General features: G+C 42.9%; 1 protein-coding gene across 1 annotated transcript in view; it reads right to left on the bottom strand.

The window, feature by feature from the left end:
• The window catches only part of LOC126456654 (reversion-inducing cysteine-rich protein with Kazal motifs), a 350,749-nt gene that overhangs the window by 83,673 nt on the left and 247,052 nt on the right, over positions 1-20,024 (bottom strand). Inside the window, exons 3-4 of the mRNA XM_050092398.1 lie at positions 10,072-10,155; positions 1,383-1,419 (exon numbers count right to left, since the gene is read on the bottom strand). Coding sequence (XP_049948355.1) covers positions 1,383-1,419; positions 10,072-10,155 — 121 coding nt within the window. The remainder of the gene's footprint in view (positions 1-1,382; positions 1,420-10,071; positions 10,156-20,024) is intronic.

The following is a 20,024-nucleotide window of genomic DNA, read 5'->3' as shown; positions in this document are numbered from 1 at the left end:
AGTCTGGAACCGCGAGACCGCTACGGTCGCAGGTTCGAATCCTGCCTAGGGCATGGATGTGTTTGATGTCCTTAGGTTAGTTAGGTTTAACTATTTCTAAGTTCTAGGGGGCTAAGGACCGCAGAAGTTGAGTCCCATAGTGCTCAGAGCCATTTGAACCATTTTAATCATTCACGGTTTCTTTTAAATGTTGGGTGTCCCTACAGGAATCATCAATAGTCAAAGAGGTGACAGGAGCGATCATCCTAGGCAACAGGCTCTGAAATGCATATTTTAAGAGCTTTCAGTAGATCACATTTGTTTCACTGTCTCGAAGATAAAGATGTGCTCATTGTTCTTGAAGTATGAATTTTAGCGCCCAAGTTTACCAGACCTTTTTCCTTCGAAAGGTTGTTCCTGTAATACGCCTGAATACTGACCATTCCTGCTGGGACACCATGTATAATTATGTATTTTTAACGGCATTCGTGAGATGTAGATGTGAGAGATAGTGGGTTACTTGCAGTAAGAAAAAACTGAGTGGCCAAAAGCCATGGGAAGGCACTGTGACACGAATTGGTATTGGATGTTGAAGCCTATGCGACATATTTATCCAGTACTTTCCTGGCAGAACTCGGTTCCTGAGGCCCTGCATTCAGTTCGGTGACCTGTTGCCCGCTCCTTTGAGGAACGCACGCCAAACACTTGTGGTCGTACTATGCAGCGGTTTACGCGTGTGGAAATACCGGCTGGGAGACGTTGTAGGCCTACAATAGACATTGTTGACATTGGAAGTCCGTATTATTGAAACTCTTATGATATTATGTCACCCACGGGCCCTCACCAATTATCCGTCCTCGTTCAAAGCCGGTTAACTCGCAACCGACTGCCATGTTCACTACACGTCTGCCTGTAACCCACTGTTCAGTTTATTTCGAACAAGTAGTTTTCCACTGACAAACAGGACACCATAATTTTCACCTCCACTGTCAGGTGCAAACAGCACTGCGCCGTCACACTTCTACACGACATGTGACATCTTGCCCAATCATTTCCTCGAAATGTGTAACTCCAAACACTATCATCCCACTTGTCATTTAAAAAGCTATCGTGAGATCTGAATAAAATACATCATACAATTTAAACTAAAAAACTGACATTGTTTCAATATCTTTGTAGAAAAAGTAGCATCTATTAAAAATCTTATCTAACTGAGAATTGTCGCTTATCAAAATCTTTCTTACTATATTCTGAACAATTTTTGAACTGTTAGCAGTTTCCACGTTACGTAGAAGACACTGCTCCAGAAAAAAAATTATTCACATTTTGTTTTGTGACTTCTACACTGGTTTCTCTTTCATTATATGATTTATAACAGGGATGACACGTAGTGCAAGACTCACCTTCGAATGTCCTGTTAAGGCACTCCCAGAAATGACCCTGAAAAAGAAAATAACATCTATTACACAACAAAAAGGATTTTGCACTTCTTATTTGATCAATTGTGTGTCATAAAGTTGCTTAAAAATTACTATTTCTGAAGTTTCTGCACATGTATGAAGTCAAATACACTAATGGAAATTGAAATAAGAACACCGTGAATTCATTGTCCCAGGAAGGGGAAACTTTATTGACACATTCCTGGGGTCAGATACATCACATGATCACACTGACAGAACCACAAGCACATGGACACAGGCAACAGAGCATGCACAATGTCGGCACTAGTACAGTGTATATCCACCTTTCGCAGCAATGCAGGCTGCTATTCTCCCATGGAGACGATCGTAGAGATGCTGGATGTAGTCCTGTGGAATGGCTTGCCATGCCATTTCCACCTGGCGCCTCAGTTGGACCAGCGTTCGTGCTGGACGTGCAGACCGCGTGAGACGACGCTTCATCCAGTCCCAAACATGCTCAATGGGGGACAGATCCGGAGATCTTGCTGGCCAGGGTAGTTGACTTACACCTTCTAGAGCACGTTGGGTGGCACGGGACACATGCGGACGTGCATTGTCCTGTTGGAACAGCAAGTTCCCTTGCCGGTCTAGGAATGGTAGAACGATGGGTTCGATGACGGTTTGGATGTACCGTGCACTATTCAGTGTCCCCTCGACGATCACCAGTGGTGTAGGAGATCGCTCCCCACACCATGATGCCGGGTGTTGGCCCTGTGTGCCTCGGTCGTATGCAGTCCTGATTGTGGCGCTCACCTGCGCTGCGCCAAACACGCATACGACCATCATTGGCACCAAGGCAGAAGCGACTCTCATCGCTGAAGACGACACGTCTCCATTCGTCCCTCCATTCACGCCTGTCGCGACACCACTGGAGGCGGGCTGCACGATGTTGGGGCGTGAGCGGAAGACGGCCTAACGGTGTGCGGGACCGTAGCCCAGCTTCATGGAGACGGTTGCGAATAGTCCTCGCCGATACCCCAGGAGCAACAGTGTCCCTAATTTGCTGGGAAGTGGCGGTGCGGTCCCCTACGGCACTGCGTAGGATCCTACGGTCTTGGCGTGCATCCGTGCGTCGCTGCGGTCCGGTTCCAGGTCGACGGGCACGTGCACCTTCCGCCGACCACTGGCGACAACATCGATGTACTGTGGAGACCTCACGCCCCACGTGTTGAGCAATTCGGCGGTACGTCCACCCGGCCTCCCGCATGCCCACTATACGCCCTCGCTCAAAGTCCGTCAACTGCACATACGGTTCACGTCCACGCTGTCGCGGCATGCTACCAGTGTTAAAGACTGCAATGGAGCTCCGTATGCCACGGCAAACTGGCTGACACTGACGGCGGCGGTGCACAAATGCTGCGCAGCTAGCGCCATTCGACGGCCAACACCGCGGTTCCTGGTGTGTCCGCTGTGCCGTGCGTGTGATCATTGCTTGTACAGCCCTCTCGCAGTGTCCGGAGCAAGTATGGTGGGTCTGACACACCGGTGTCAATGTGTTCTTTTTTCCATTTCCAGGAGTGTATTTTAGATGTCTCAGATTTGGCTGAATATCAGACTTAAAAGATTGATCTTACATATCACTTATTAGAGATTCTCTTCCTGATTATTGATTAATCAAGTGTCAGCAGATTTAAAAATTTTGGAGAATTTCGCTTTGGCTGTTATGTGAATGTAAAGTATGATTAAGGTTTTTCTCCCCCTGTTATGTACGTCCTGGAAAAGTTTCACCAAGTACATAACTCAATGTTTGTTCCAGTAACTACAGTGTTTCGTTGTATCATCAAATCACATTCTGACGGGCAAGTGTTTGATATAATAGGACTGCTGCGTTGTTTTCAATTCCACCGTCAAAATCAGCCATGGACAGATTAACTGAAATACGAGAACAAAAATGTGTTTTGATGTCTGTTAGCAGGTGTACGCTGAACCTCATAACTTTATTGTATGTGCAGTAATTTTATGTAACGTATCGATGGCCTGTTTTTTTTTTTTTTTTTTTTTTTTTTGGTCATCAGTCTACTCAGTCTACTGACTGGTTCGATGTGGCCCGCCACGAATTCCTTTCCTGTGCTAACCTCTTCATCTCAGAGTAGCAATTGCAACCTACGTCCTGAATTATTTGCTTGACGTATTCCACTCTCTGTCTTCCTCTACAGTTTTTGCCCTCTACAGCTCCCTCTAGTACCATGGAAGTCATTCCCTCATGTCTTAGCAGATGTCCTATCATCCTGTCCCTTCTCCTTATCAGTGTTTTCCACATATTCCTTTCCTCTCCGATTCTGCATAGAACCTTCTCATTCCTTACCTTATCAGTCCACCTAATTTTCAACATTCGTCTATAGCACCACATCTCAAATGCTTCGATTCTCTTCTGTTCCTGTTTTCCCACAGTCGATGTTTCACTACCATACAATGCTGTACTCCAGACGTACATCCTCAGAAATTTCTTCCTCAAATTAAGGCCGGTATTTGATATTAGTAGACTTCTCTTGGCCAGCAATGCCTTCTTTGCCATAGCGAGTCTGCTTTTTATGTCCTCCTTGCTCCGTCCGTCATTGGTTATTTTACTGCCTAGATAGCAGAATTCCTTAACTTCACTGACTTCGTGACCGTCAATCCTGATGTTAAGTTTCTCGCTGTTCTCATTTCTACTACTTCTCATTACCTTCGTCTTTCTCCGATTTACTCTCAAACCATACTGTGTACTCATTAGACTGTTCATTCCGTTCAGCAGATCATTTAATTCTTCTTCACTTTCACTCAGGATAGCAATGTCATCAGCGAATCGCATCATTGATATCCTTTCACCTTGTATTTTAATTCCACTCCTGAAACGTCCTTTTATTTCCATCATTGCTTCTTCGATGTACAGATTGAAGAGTAGGGACGAAAGGCTACAGCCTTGTCTTACACCCTTCTTAATACGAGCACTTCGTTCTTGATCGTCCACTCTTATTATTCCCTCTCGGTTGTTGTACATATTGTATATGACCCGTCTCTCCCTATAGCTTACCCCTACTTCTTTCAGAATCTACAACAGCTTGCACCATTTTATATCGTCGAACGCTTTTTCCAGGTCGACAACTCCTACGAAAGTGTCTTGATTTTTCTTTAGCCTTGCTTCCATTATTAGCCGTAACGTCAGAATTGCCTCTCTCGTCCCTTTACTTTTCCTAAAGCCAAACTGATCTTCACCTAGCGCATTCTCAATTTTCGTTTTCATTCTTCTGTACATTATTCTTGTAAGCAGCTCCGATGCATGAGCTGTTAATCTGATTGTGCGATAATTCTCGCACTTGTCAGCTCTTGCCGTCTTCGGAATTGTGTTGATGACGCTTTTCCGAAAGTCAGATGGTATGTCCCCAGACTCATATATTCTACACATCAACGTGAATAGTCGTTTTGTTGCCACTTCCCCCAATGATTTTAGAAATTCTGATGGAATGTTACCTATCCCTTCTGCCTTATTTGACCGTAAGTCCTCCAAAGCTCTTTTACATTCCGATTCTAATACTGGATCCCCTATCTCTTCTAAATCGACTCCTGTTTCTTCTTCTATCACACCAGACAAATCTTCACCCTCATAGAGGCTTTCAATGTATTCTTTCCACCTATCTGCTCTCTCCTCTGCATTTAACAGTGGAATGCTAGAGATTCAAGAAACTGTAAACACCTGCAGAAATGTGCACTAAATTTATTCAAATATCGCCCAACTTAGAAATGTGTAAATTATGTGACATAGCGTCACTTTCATAGTCTCGATTAAATGACTAATAATTCTAAAAAACAGGACAAGGTAACACTAACTGTATTATATAGAGTGATTCATATCCGTAGATGGCGTCGAGATAAGTAATTTAACGCAAGACACAAGGGGTGGCACATGTCGGGAAACACCCAAGAGGTGGATGACAAACATTGAACATGCGAAGTTTCGAGATGACGTATTTAGCCGTACAAGCAATGACTGAGCTTATTGGTCTGTCGCACCTGATCATACCAACCCAAGTCAAGTATTCACGTCAGTGTGGCTCCGGGCCTATGTGCACAACTAAAGCGCGTTAGGATCAGGACTGAAACTCTTTTTTTCATTGGATTGGACAACTATGTGTTTAAATTGAGATCATGTTTAATACGTAATTTACTGGTCTAGCGGTCCCCTCTAGTCTTTTTGTAAAGTACAGTACAACAAAAATTGGCATACTGAGTCACAAGTAAATGAGTATAAGCCTGCTTCACTGCCAGTAAATGGCTTTACTAACTAAAGTCTGTAAAAAAAAAAGAAGGGGAAAAAGGAGAGAAACGCAAAACAAGAACAGCTTTCTCTTGGTTACAGAGAGGATAATAATTTTTTAACTTCTACGTTTACAGCAGCGGCGTGCGTCACTGCCCCCTACCGGCGAGGGTACGATCGACAAGCCCAACGGCTGCACGTGCGGCGAGGTAAGTCACCTGGTGACGTCATATATTCAATGTTTGTCATCCACTTTTAGGGTATTTCCCGACGTTTATCTCACAGTCATCTACGTCGCTTTGGGTTTTTTTAAACGTTAATAAGAATAACCCTGCATACACAGACGGGAAAGGGGATGAGTTTCGCTTTGGAGCATCAGTCTGAAATATCCAAACTATATTTAGCAATCTTTTTTAAGATGTTTATTACATAACGTTAACTGGAATACTCTCTTTCAAATTCTGAAGGTGGCAGGGGTAAAATACAGGGAGCGAAAGGCTATTTACAATTTGTACAGAAACCAGATGACAGTTATAAGAGTCGAGGGGCATGAAAGGGAAGCAGTGGTTGGGAAAGGAGTGAGACAGGGTTGTAGTCTCTCCCCAATGTTATTCAATCTGTATATTGAGCAAGCCGTAAAGGAAACAAAAGAAAAATTCGGAGTAGGTATTAAAATTCATGGAGAAGAAGTAAAAACTTTGAGGTTCGCCGATGACATTGTAATTCTGTCAGAGACAGCAAAGGATCTGGAAGAGCAGTTGAACGGAATGGACAGTGTCTTGAAAGGAGGATATAAGATGAACATCAACAAAAGCAAAACGAGGATAATGGAATGTAGTCAAAGTAAATCGGGTGATGCTGAGGGGATTACATTAGGAAATGAGACACTTAAAGTAGTAAAGGAGTTTTGCTATTTAGGGAGCAAAATAACTGATGATGGTCGAAATAGAGAGGATATAAAATGTAGACTGGCAATGGCAAGGAAATCATTTCTGAAGAAGAAAAATTTGTTAACATCGAGTATAGATTTAAATGTCAGGAAGTCGTTTCTGAAAGTATTTGTATGGAGTGTAGCCATGTATGGAAGTGAAACATGGACGATAACCAGTATGGACAAGAAGAGAATAGAAGCTTTCGAAATGTGGTGCTACAGAAGAATGCTGAAGATAAGGTGGGTAGATCACGTAACTAATGAGGAGGTATTGAATAGGATTGGGGAGAAGAGAAGTTTGTGGCAAAACTTGACTAGAAGAAGGGATCGGTTGGTAGGACATGTTTTGAGGCATCAAGGGATCACAAATTTAGCATTGTAAGGCAGCGTGGACGGTAAAAATCGTAGAGGGAGACCAAGAGATAAATACACGAAGCAGATTCAGAAGTATGTAGGTTGCAGTAGGTACTGGGAGATGAAGAAGCTTGCACAGGATAGAGTAGCATGGAGAGCTGCATCAAACCCGTCTCAGGACTGAAGACCACAACAACAACAACATTACATAACTGGTATTAGATGATAAAACTTTCATTCCATTCGGGACTGATGCCCACCATCAACATCAGAATCAGGTAATGGCTTGGTAGTATGGAATTTTGGTCCGAGAGATCCCATCTGGGGCTATTCGTCCTCCTAGTGCAATGACGTGTGACTCCCTTGGGCACGAATACACTATTGAACTCGTTTCGACACTGAAGCAAATAGACTGCGAATGCCATCAAATGGTTCAAATGGCTCTGAGCACTATGGGACTCAACTGCTGAGGTCATTTGTCCCCTAGAACTTAGAACTAGTTAAACCTAACTAACCTAAGGACATCACAAACATCCTGCCCCAGGCAGGATTCGAACCTGCGACCGTAGCGGTCTTGCGGTTCCAGACTGCAGCGCCTTTAACCGCACGGCCACTTCGGCCGGCGCGAATGCCATCTTGAGGAGATTTTTGCCGTACCAGAAACATGCTGTGTCACTTCATGAAGATTCCTGCCTGGGAGCTGGTATGGAAACGTCTTTCATTCGGATCCCAGGCACGCTCTATGCATGCCAGATCAGGAGACCAAGCACATAAGGATGTGTACGTTCCACAATGGGTTTGTAGTGTGAACTGAAGTATGGCTTCTTTCCTTATCCTGTAGGAACACGTCATTTAGTATCACGGTCATGAAGTGTATGCTGACTGCAGGGCTTACCATTATTGTCGCTTATTGGTGAGCAGTCAACTGCTCGTCAACAATAACCAGGTCAGTCCTGTTGTCGTATCCAGTAGCTTCCCGCATCGTGAGTGCAGGGGCGCTGTGGATCTCAACAGTAGCTGCTTACTGTGACTTTTCGCCAAGCCATCTAAGGACACGATGCCACACACAGAAGCGAGACTCATCATTGACCACCACCGAAAAACATTCAAAATCCGATCTCAAGATTATGCTGGTTTCTGATGTCTGCAGTAGGGTGTCAACTATAAAAGACACTTCGCAACATGAGATATCCCCCAGGTTCCAGTAATCCGTCCCTGATGGTTCGTGGAGAAACTCTGCCATTAACCACTGCCCGACAGATATCAGATGACGTGAATCATCTGCTCACCAGAGCCAGTCGAACGAATAAGCCTGCCATCTTCTCGTGGTGTAGTCCCTCAACATCTACATCTACATCCATATTCCGCTAGCCACCTGACGGTGTGTGGCGGAGGGTACTTTGAGTAACTCTATCGGTTCTCCCTTCTATTCCAGTCTCGTATTGTTCGTGGAAAGAAAGATTGTCTGTATGCCTCTGTGTGGGCTCTAATTTCTCTGATTTTATCCTGATGGTCTCTTCGCGAGATATACGTAGAAGGGAGCAATATACTGCTTGACTCCTCGGTGAAGGTATGTTCTCGAAACTTCAACAAAAGCCCGTACCGAGCTACAGAGCGTCTCTCCTGCAGAGTCTTCCACTGGAGTTTATCTATCGTCTCCGTAACGCTTTCGCGATTACTAAATGATCCTGTAACGAAGCGCGCTGCTCTCCGTTGGATCTTCTCTATCTCTTCCACCAACCCTATCTGTTACGGATCCCACACTGGTGAGCAGTATTCAAGCAGTGGGTGAACAAGTGTACTGTAACCTACTTCCTTTTTTTTCGGACTGCATTTCCTTAGGATTCTTCCAATGAATCTCAGTCTGGCATCTGCTTTACCGACGATTAACTTTATATGATCATTCCATTTGAAATCACTCCTAATGCGTACTCCCAGGCAATTTATGGAATTAACTGCTTCCAGTTGCTGACCTACTATATTGTAGCTAAATGATAAATGATCTTTCGTTCTGTGTATTCGCGACACATTACACTTGTCTACACTGAGATTCAATTGCCATTCCCTGCACCATGCGTCAATTCGTTGCAGATCCTCCTGCATTTCAGTACAACTCTCCATCGTTACAACCTCTCGATATACTACAGCATCATCCGCAAAAAGCCTTAGTGAACTTCCGATGTTATCCACAAGGTCATTTACGTATATTGTGAATAGCAACGGTCCTACGACACTCCCCTGCGGCACAACTGAAATCACTCTTACTTCGGAAGACTTCTCTCCATTGTGAATGACTTGCTGCGTTCTATTATACAGGAACTTCTCAATCCAATCAGACAATTGGTCTGATAGTCCATATGCCCTTACTTTGTTCATTAAACGACTGTGGGGAACTGTATCGAACGCCTTGCGGAAGTCAAGAAACACGGCATCTGCCTGGGAACCCGTGTCTATGGCCCTCTGAGTCTCGTGGACGAATAGCGCGACCTGGGTTTCACACGATCATCTTTATCGAAACCCGTGCTCATTCCTACAGAATAGATTTCTAGTCTACAGAAAAGTCATTATACTCGAACATAATACGTGTTCCAAAATTCTACAACTGATCGACGTTAGAGATTGGGTCTATAGTTCTGCACATCTGCTCGGCACCCCTTCTTGAAAACGGGGATGACCTGTGCCCTTTTCCAATCCTTTGGAACGCTACGCTCTTCTAGAGACGTACGGTACACCGCTGCAAGAAGGGGGGCAAGTTCCTTCGCATACTCTGTGTAAAACTGGTATCCAATCAGGTCCAGCGGTCTTTCCTCTTTTGAGCGATTTTAATCGGTTTTTCTATCTCTCTGTCATCTATTTCGATATCTACTATTTTGTCATCTGTGTGACAGTCTAGAGAAGGAAGTACAGTGCAGTCTTCGTCTGGGAAGACACGAGCAGTCAATGACTTCCAAGACTTCCAACATTTGGGAAAAAGGGAGTGTCTAGGACAAGAATCCTTTCAGTTATACCCTTTTCTTTCTTGAAGAATCCAGTGGATCTCTGAAATACTTTCTTGACCACTGCCCCTTCAGCAAGTCCGTATTACGTCATCATTGTTGACCGCGGGCACTCACCAGCTGCTGGGGACACAGCATCCTGACGGCATCCACGCGTGCCGCTCGAGCCTCCGCGTCCACCGCCATGTCCGCCAGAGACATCTGAAACACACCGGGACACAAAGATCACTCACTATCACTGTAGCATCACCTACTACAGTAAACAAACGCATCGACAACAAATGAGCTACAAGATTAATCTGTACAAGTCAATACGTTGAAAGCAATGTAAAAAAAATCCTGTGATCAGGCCCTGAAGGCTACACGATAGTCGTTTGAATGCCGTGTCATCCCCAGCTGTGCATCACCATATACGGTATGGAAGGGGATGGGTTCAGCACACCGCACACTCGGCCGTTGTTGACGTTCCGACCTTGCAGCTGCTGACTCTCAGTCAGGTAGCTCTTCAATTGGCATGAAGAGGCTATCTGTTCCAGTACCCCCCCCCCCCCACCCCTCCCCCTCATCAAGGAAATATCCCTGGCGATACCGGTTCCAAGAATGGGCCCTCACATGTGGGTCAGACGCGTTGACCACTCGGAATGGAGGTGAACAGTTCATAAGTTATACATATAAAATCAATGGACATTTTTAAAAGCTGACACTGGTCTTCTGGGCGATGGTGATCTGTACTCGCGTTTGTAATTTGTCTCAGCTATATTCTATCTATCTATCTATCTATCTATATTCGAATTCCGCTCCAGCTACTGTCGGTTCTGGGTGCTGACGAGTCCTCTCCATTTGGCTCGGTCCTCCCACCACTTTTCTTCCTCCACTTGCTGCCAGGTCACACCTCTCCTTTCTACAGATATTCTCACTCCCATTTTCAACCGTGTTCTTGCGCGCCCTCTAGGTCTTTTCCCATCCATCTTTAGTTCTTCCATAATTTTGGGGAGTCTCTGCCCATGCATCCTTTTAACATGCCCATACCATCTTAATCTCTTTTTTTCAATTTCTTCTCTCATACTTTCTTGTTTAAGGTCCTTTCTAATCTCTACATTCCTTACTCTGCCCATTCTTGTTTTTCCCTTAAATGCTGTGAGAAATTTCCCATGCTTGCAGTCTGCTCCAGTCCCTTTCTGTCATTTTCCATGTTTCTCCACCATACCTTCTATAACCTCCTATTAATTTCGTTCGTTATTCTTCCATCCCTAGATATTTCACTCCCTAAATAAATGAAACTTTCTACCACTTTGAGGGGTTTTCCATTCAAGGCAATATTTCCGTTGATCCCTTTCTCTATTCCAAATAGCGTCTTTTCCCTTTTCAGCTATATTCTCAAACTTAATGTACGGAAGTTAACGCTAGTTGTGACGTATACGCCCCTATATTACCAATGAATCTCTCGGAGAGCGTGCTATGAACGTGTCAAATTGCCGCATGGTTTATCACTCACCGCTTACATCGAGGCAGGGTTTCAAAGGAAACTGAAAACCATAACCACATTCACTTATCTATCAGCGGCCTACGATACAGAGTGGAGAGAAGACGTTATACACAAGTTTCTTCGTGTGGCTTCATGCACTTCGACAGCTCTACTAATCGACACTGTGCTCAGCGACCGACTTTTCCATCATGGCATCCGACATCAGATCCACAAGAAAATTGTAAAATGGTTTACCATAGTAATCAGACATCGAGCCAATTTCCTTTAACTCGTTCACTGAAAGAAAACAAATCAGGTTTAGTTATGCCAACGACTTGGGGCAACGCCGGCCGTTGTGGCCGAGCGGTTCTAGGAGCTTCAGTCTGGAACCGCGCGACCGCTACGGTCACAGGTTCGAATCCTGCCTCGGGCATGGATGTGTGTGATCTCCTTAGGTTAGTTAGGTTTAAGTAGTTCTAAGTTCTAGGGGAGTGATGACCTCAGATATTAAGTCGAATAGTGCTCAGAGCCATTTGAACCATTTTTAAACTTGGGACAACAATGTATAGCTCAACTGAATAGTCAGAAGAAATGCTGTCGGATGACATAAAGTTAGTGGGGAAGCACTTTCGCAAATCGAGACTACAACAAAACATCAACAAAACGGAGGTTTTCTACTTCCACATAAATAATAAACTTGCCAGAAGGAAACTTACAATTTGAAAACACTACACTTACAATACAACACCAAATAATCTGGGGTTAACCCACGAGATTATTTTTCAGAGAGCATCTAACATAAAGGGACGAAAAATTGAAAACAAGAAACATCATCCAAAAGCTTTGGGGTACAACCTGGGTAGCATCGGCATTACCACTAAGTTCCTCTGACCTGGGTCTCTCTGTTCTTAAACGCTGAATATTGTCCCCAGTTTGACAAACAAATCACACGCAAAATAAATAGTCATTCAACTAAATAACACCATGAGAGTGATTGCTGGCGTTATAATATCAGTACCTACGGAATTGCTACCGGTCCTGTGCCCATTTCACTCTCACGAACCAGTACAAGAAGTTCAATGATAATAAAAACCTATCAGTGCATCAAGATACTGATGACGCAAACCACAACCGACTCTGCTCTAGATGACCACCAACAGGAACAGCAAAGGTCGCTGTGGAATTTGAGTTCAACCTTTACGAACGCACGGACACAAGAATGAACTGGACAACAAAATAATAAAAAGTCGTGTATTACCCGAAAACTACAGGGATTACACTTGCCACCCAAAACATGATCATTTCTAAACAGAAGTAGAACAAAACATGGCAGATGTGTGTAGGTCTTACACAAAGCAACCATCCTCATATTCCGATTGTGGGAAAGCGCAGACCACAGACACGTCACTGACAAATGCCGCAAAATAACACGTGGAACAATCACACAAATCCCATCTCGTCCATTTGACTTCAGCTTTGATATCAAGTGACCGCGATGGGTTTATAAAGCTCATTTCATTCACATACACCCTTTTCAATGTTGCATTTTGCATAAATGTTGCAATATGGTTCCGTAACCTTAGAGTATTGCAAAGAAATGAGCCAGAAGATTGAAAAAAAACGTGATTTTGAAAATATGTTCGCCCCAAAAACATCTTTTATCTGGCAAAACGTGTGAAACACCATTTTATACCAGGAAATAAGTCATATTGTTCTGGTAGCAATCACTCTAAGATATATTCCTGAAAATGCGACCTGAATAGGAACGTGCGCAGTTCAGTATTTGCCCAGTAAGTTGAGCATTTCAGTAGTTACGAATGGAGTTTGAGGTACCTTCTGTAAGCAAGGCTGTGGTAAGCCGCCCCAGAAAACATTTCGCGTCCCTCTTTTTCCTTGTTAATTTAACTGCTTTCGTGAGCGTGTTTAACGAAGCAAGTTTCGGCTAAATGGCCCAACTTTCGAACCGGTTTAATTGATTGGCTCCATATCATGTAACGCTTATGCGCATTAACGTGTAAATACCTTACTTTAAATTAACTAGCTGAGGACCCGTCGATCCCCTGAATGGACCGCCAAGGTAGACGATATGGATGGGCATTTGTGAGCACACGGTACCTAGGTTTTTCCACAACAATATTCCTGGCCGTCGCTGTCAGTTCCGTATTGACAAAACTATTCCTTATAGCTTACGTGCGACAGAGCTCCTCGGTTTTTATTGCAAAGCATCACATATTAATATCGTAACTACCCTTAAATCTTCGGCTAGACTATTAATTAGTAATTCGTTTCCATCAGTAGTAAGATATACGCCGTGTCTGTGGTTGCAGGCAATGTGGGAAACTCACTCTACACCTCCTTTCCACTTTTTAGTTCGCTCACCCCGAGTTCCTACACTGCAATAGTAGTGCAGGAATGTGGATTTTGATGGTTTCAAGCGATTCTTTTTCTCTGAAACAACTTTTAGCACGAAATGAGTTTTATTAAATTTGAAAATTGAATAACCTCGTTGGTTGTGAAAGGGGACGGTTGTGTTTGACACGGTTATTTTCAGAAAGTTTTACCATAAATGTGAATGAAGTTGCGAATTTCATGAATGTACTCGAGCCCTGTAGAATCGATGTAACCATATTCTTTGTAAGCTTGTGTTTGAGACCAGAGGTGTTGGTCAGAGAGTGAGTCAGAGAATCGCTGCAGGCAGTGTGTTTGACAGTCTGGCAACGTGTTTGGTTTGAAAAGGATGGGAGTGTGCCTGCCGTGTAGTGGAGTCAGCATTATTTAAAAAGCATTTTATAATAATCTGTTTTGAGGAAAAATATTAAGGAAATGTTAGATATACTTATTGAATTTAAGTTCTGCGTTTTATGGAAAACTCTGTTTTTTCTTGTCACCCAAACATGTTTCGGCAGCTCTGTGCCATCATCAGTGAGTTCTGTTTCTTGAAAACTTGGTTTTACATTATATAGTTTTGCAGGACAGTTTGTATGGTGTCATTCACTGATAGCCGACAGGATTAGGACACATAACAACATTGTGCATACTGAGTTTTGCGAAGTTAAAAGGCGTTTATTACACAAATTCATTTAATATGTGTATGCGGAGCTCAGAATGCGAAAGAAGAAGGTATTAGCACAGGACTCAATACAAAGATAGTTCTGCACAACCATGTAATGTAAAGTCAAGTTTTTCAATAAATAAAACCCACTGATGATGGCACAGAGGTGCTGAAACATGTTTGGGTGACAAGGAAAAAGAGTATTTTGCGCAAAAGATGGAAACTATATCCCGCAATTTTAACTGCCAACACGGAAAAAACACAAGAGCTGCAAATCGAAAAGATAAATATTGAGGAAACTAATGATATGAATGAAAGAATGACAAAAGCCAATTTTTAAGATAAACTGTGTAGTTTCTTATTGTTAGAATATTGCGTATGGTTGAAGCTCGTTGTAGAAATCTTACAATACAACATAAGGTCTAGTCTTACAGTTGAAACAAGCGTCAAGGAAGGCAACTGTGCACGGGAATGTTATTAAGAAAAATTTTGCTAATTTGTCAAGGTCTCAGAACTTCAAGAAAAAGTCGTATTGTTGTCGTGCCTTGATGAACATAGTTAAACTTGGAGTCTTTGTTCTCTTTTACCAGTCGTTAAGCTTAGTTCCCTAATTTTATTTTCTTTCGTGACTCTGTTTGTACACTCTTATTGCACATGGTGGGTTGTGTAGTTAGAAGCATTTATGAAAACTGATTAATACCGTCCTGCACTGCACACTGCAAGTACGGCAGATGAAATTTGAATTTTGGCAGTCACAGGTATGCCAATAAATTTAGTTACAATCGAAGTTCATGTCCATTGTAAAGCACAATGACTGTCAGAGTGTCTATGTGCAAATATCAGTATCAGTATCAGTCATGAAGCTTAATACCAACATAAGATTTCATTAAATAGCTGCCTTCTGAATTTTCAAGCAGTTTCATCAGAAAGTCAGATGTGTCAATTTTTACGTTGATTTTCTCTGTAATTATGATAGCAAATGGTACAGTGATTGTTTACAAGACTAAGATAAAGATTAGCTGTATTAAGGGCCAACATTTTAATCCGAGTCATTTGTTTTGCACCAGATGGCATAAGTAAATTTCACTGGAAACGGTTTGCTTTCTAGATTTCGCACATCACTCAGATCTTTCTGTTGCTCTGGACTAGAATTTGAGTAATTCCATGTCTACATAAATTTATACACATGTCAGATACCAACTCGACACTTAACAATCACAAGTTTAAGCTTACAGTATTATGAAAAGGGAAATTGCTACCACCCTATAGCTGAGATGCTGAGTCGCAGACAGACACAACAAGTTTAAGTTTCAGACATTACTTTCAGTTGTACTAAACGTTCTCCAATGACGCTTCATTTTGGCAAGTTAGGGTGATGTACCGTAGAGTAGGCTCGCTAGTCAGTTTAGTATGATCGAAGTACGTCTTGGACTCTGTAGATAAAATGCATGTTATGGACAATTCTACATAGACACTGGTGCTCACGGAAATCTCTTTGTTATTTCCAAATCAACAATCCTTTAGGTTCCTTCGAAGACTTATGAAAGTCTCTGAGCTGTACAAGTAATTCCCTGCCCTTCGCTTAATTACATCGCATCTGCTACACGTATTTGACTGCCACTTCAGGCCATCCGTCACATCTGTTAAAAAACCGACTCCTCCGATTTCTGCGTACCGAACAATCTCTGCTTGCACTGTGAAGTCATCTTCCCTACTTTTCCGCACACGGCTTCTACACAAAAGAGTTCCTTTTGAACTCGCCTAACAGTGCGTAAAACTTAGCGTCAGTCACTACAAAGGAGCGTTCTTGAGTTAATCCCTCTTTGAAGCTTATTTCCGAATAATAAACAAAAAAGTTAGTAGACGTCTTTTCTATGATGACATGATTACCGACAGCAACAATAAAAATCGGTACCGATACAGTAGGTAAATCTTTGAAGGGTCATTTGTATAACATTAACAGTTACAACTACCTGGTTTTTATTTATCACTTGGCAGCTCAGTCCGGTCCATAGTTTGATGCAGAGACGATGTTAAACTGCAGTTCCCCACGTAACCACATAACTGGGTGGGGAAGTCAGTTCAAAGACTGAAGAAGCGATCACGTTGCTGACTAGTTTGACGTGGTCTGCCATGACCTTCTCTTCTGTGCTAACCTTCAAAATAGCACTGGCAGATAGCGTCCTTAACTATTTGTCGGATATATTCCAATATCTGTCTTCGTCTACAGTTTTTATTCCCCAAGGAAATTATTCCCTGATCTCTTAATACATGCCTTATTATCCTGTTTCTTTTTCTTCTGAAGATTTTCTATATTTTCTTTTCTTTGCCGATTCTGTGGAGAAGCTCCTTATTTCTTATCTTGTCAGTCCACCTCGGTTTCAACCCCCTTGTATAGCATCACTTCTCATACTTTTAGACTATCTTCTTTTCCGGTTTTCCCACGGACCATGCTTCACTATCATATAACGCTGTGCTCTAAATGTACGTCGTCAGAAATTTCTTCCTCACATTAAGGCCGATATTTAATACTAGCAGACTTCCTTTGAAGAACGACACATTACTTACATGAGCTGCAGGCACAGCACTTCATTTATACAACCAGCTTCAGTCTTCTGACGATCAGGCTCATTAAAGTTTTCATAGCATCATTTTAGGTGACATATAAAGCCATTATCGTCAGACGATAAAACCTTGAGTAATATACTGCTATAATATGGTAATGTAAATCATATCATTGGTCTATGAAAACTGTGCCAGAGAGTGTACTTATTCGTGCTAAAACTGTAATCGACATTGACGCTGTGGAAACATTCATTCCACACATACGATACGATGACAGATGCAAGGTTTTATCTGACTACAACGGTTTTATATTTCGGCTAACATGATGCTGTGAATATTTTTATGAACATGATGATATATTCAACAGAGGTGGTAGGAGTAGTCCACGAAATTACAGGACCATATCGTTAACGTCGATATGCAGCAGGATTTTAGAACATATATTGTGTTCGAACATTATGAATTACCTCGAAGGAAACGGTCTATTGACACACAGTCAACATGGGTTTAGAAAACATCGTTCCTGTGAAACACAACTAGCTCTTTTTCACATGAAGTGCTAGGTGCTATTGACAAGGTATTTCAGATTGATTCCGTATTCCTGGATTTCCGGAAGGCTTTTGACACTGTACCACACCAGCGGCTCATAGTAAAATTGCGTGCTTATAGAATATCGTCTCAGTTATGTGACTGGATTTGCGATATCCTGTCAGAGAGTTCAGAGTTCGTAGTAATTGACGGAAAGTCTTCGAGTAAGACAGAAGTGATTTAAGGCGTTCCCCTAGGTAGTGTTATAGGCGCTTTGCTGTTCCTTATCTATATAAACGCGCTACGGTCGCAGGTTCGAATCCTGCCTCGGGCATGGATGTGTGTGATGTCCTTAGTTAGATTTAAGTAGTTCTAAGTTCTAGGGGACTGATTACCTCAGATGTTAAGTCCCATAGTGCTTAGAGCCATTTGAACCATATCTATATAAACGATTTTGGAGACACACTGAGCAGCCGTCTTCGGTTGTTTGTAGATGACGCTGTCGTTTATCGACTAATATAGTTATCAGAGGATCGAAACAAACTGCAAGACGATTTAGAAAAAATATCTGAATGGTGTGAAAAGTGGCAGTTGACCCTAAATAACGAAAAGTGTGAGTTCATCCACATGAGTACTAAAAGGAACTCGTTAAACTTCGGTTACACAATAAACCATTCTAATCTAAAAGCCGTAAATTCAACTAAATACCTAGGTACTACAATTACGAACAACTTAAATATGAAATAACACATAGAAAATGTTGTGGGAAAGGCTAACCAAAGGCTGCGTTTTATTGGCAGGACACTTAGAAAATGTAACAGACCTATTAAGAAGGCTGCCTACACTACGCTTGTCCGTCCTCTTTTAGAATACTGCTGCGTGGTGTTGGATCCTTACCAGGTAGGACTGACGGAGTTCATCGAAAAAGTTCAAAGAAAGGCAGCACGTTTTGTATTATCACGATATATGGGAGAGAGTGTCACAGAAATGATACAGGATTTGGACTGGAAATGAATAAAAGAAAGGCGTTTTTCGTTGCGACGGAATCTTCTCAGGAAATTCCAATCACCAGCTTTCTCCACTGAATGCGAAAATATTTTGTTGACACCGACCTACATAGGGCGGAACGATCATCACGATAAAATAAGGGAGATTAGAGCTCGTACGGAAAGATATAGGTGTTCAGTCTTTCCGCGCGCTATATGAGATTGGAAAATAGAGAATTGTGAAAGTGGTTCGATGAACCCTCTGCCAGGCACTTAAATCTGATTTGCAGAGTAATCATGTAGATGTACATGTAGACGTAGATGACGGTCAGACGACCGAAACTGGTTGTACAAAGTTGTTACCAGCAGCTACAGGCGGTAATATCAAATTTTTCAAATGTATAAGTACTTTGTGACACCACCTCCTGAAAATATGTTGTGGCTCCTCTTTGTCAGGACTGCCCACCTATGGTACTATGAGTGTAATGTTCTCCTTGCTTCGTCTCTCATCTGCTCCTTTGCTACCAAAGTAGCAGAATTCCTTGACTTTGTTTATTTCGTGGTCCCTAGTTTTGCTGTTAAGTTTATCGCTAATCTACGGACTGACCACTTTCAACACGACAGTGCCTAGTAAAACACTTCGAGTTGACAGTTTTATCTTTGATATTCTGAAGAAATATGTTCTTTTGTAGAGTGGAGTGAATCTCATATAGAAATGCGTTTGAGCCAGTGTTTTAGGTGCCTTGGAATGGTGTCAAGCTGAGAGTTTTGTATTCCTGTCATTTTAAACGTTAAATCTACGTGGAAGTGCTTACGAGCTGCCTCCCATCTAGTTTTCGGTTCGCTAATTGTTTAATGTCGGCCGACGTCCGAAGTCGGCGCTGCCACACTCCGCTAGTTACGGTGGTCGGCCCCCGTCTCTGGGCGACTTCCCAGCAGGTAAACCCATTTTGGATGCATGAGTGATTTCGAGCAACCGTTCATCAGGGGAGATTGTACGGCACGATATCGCTTTCGCTATAAAGTAAATCAGTAAATAAATGAAGAGTTAACGTCCGGGCGGAGGCTGATTTTTAATTAAAGCCCGTCATTATCCTAACGACGCGATGAATGAGAGGGTCGTGGCGGGCTACCGTCCATAATTCAGCGGCCGCTGCCTGAAGGAGCGGTCCCGGTCCTCCGACGTGGCGTGGCGAAGCCTGCCGCTAACAGGAAATCAATCTCCCTCCGCGCGCGTTGCGTGTTGTCCCTCCACCGACTGTGGCCGCCGTCGCGCGTGGACAACTCGGCTCGTTTGTCAGACCCCGCGGGAACTTCACAGCGAGTCGTTTTCTCATAACAGAGCAGACGACTGTGCTCTCGTTCTTCTTACGGTGTAGGATCAGTGTAGTCCTACTACGACGTCACAGTCCGGTGACAGCTCACAAGTGTAAAACCATAGCTCGCCATAATACGGCCTTCTGCTGCTACAGAC

The sequence above is a fragment of the Schistocerca serialis genome, chromosome 2, assembly GCF_023864345.2.
Source record: "Schistocerca serialis cubense isolate TAMUIC-IGC-003099 chromosome 2, iqSchSeri2.2, whole genome shotgun sequence".
NCBI lineage: Eukaryota > Metazoa > Arthropoda > Insecta > Orthoptera > Acrididae > Schistocerca > Schistocerca serialis.
This window is presented reverse-complemented; position numbering and strand designations above follow the sequence as displayed.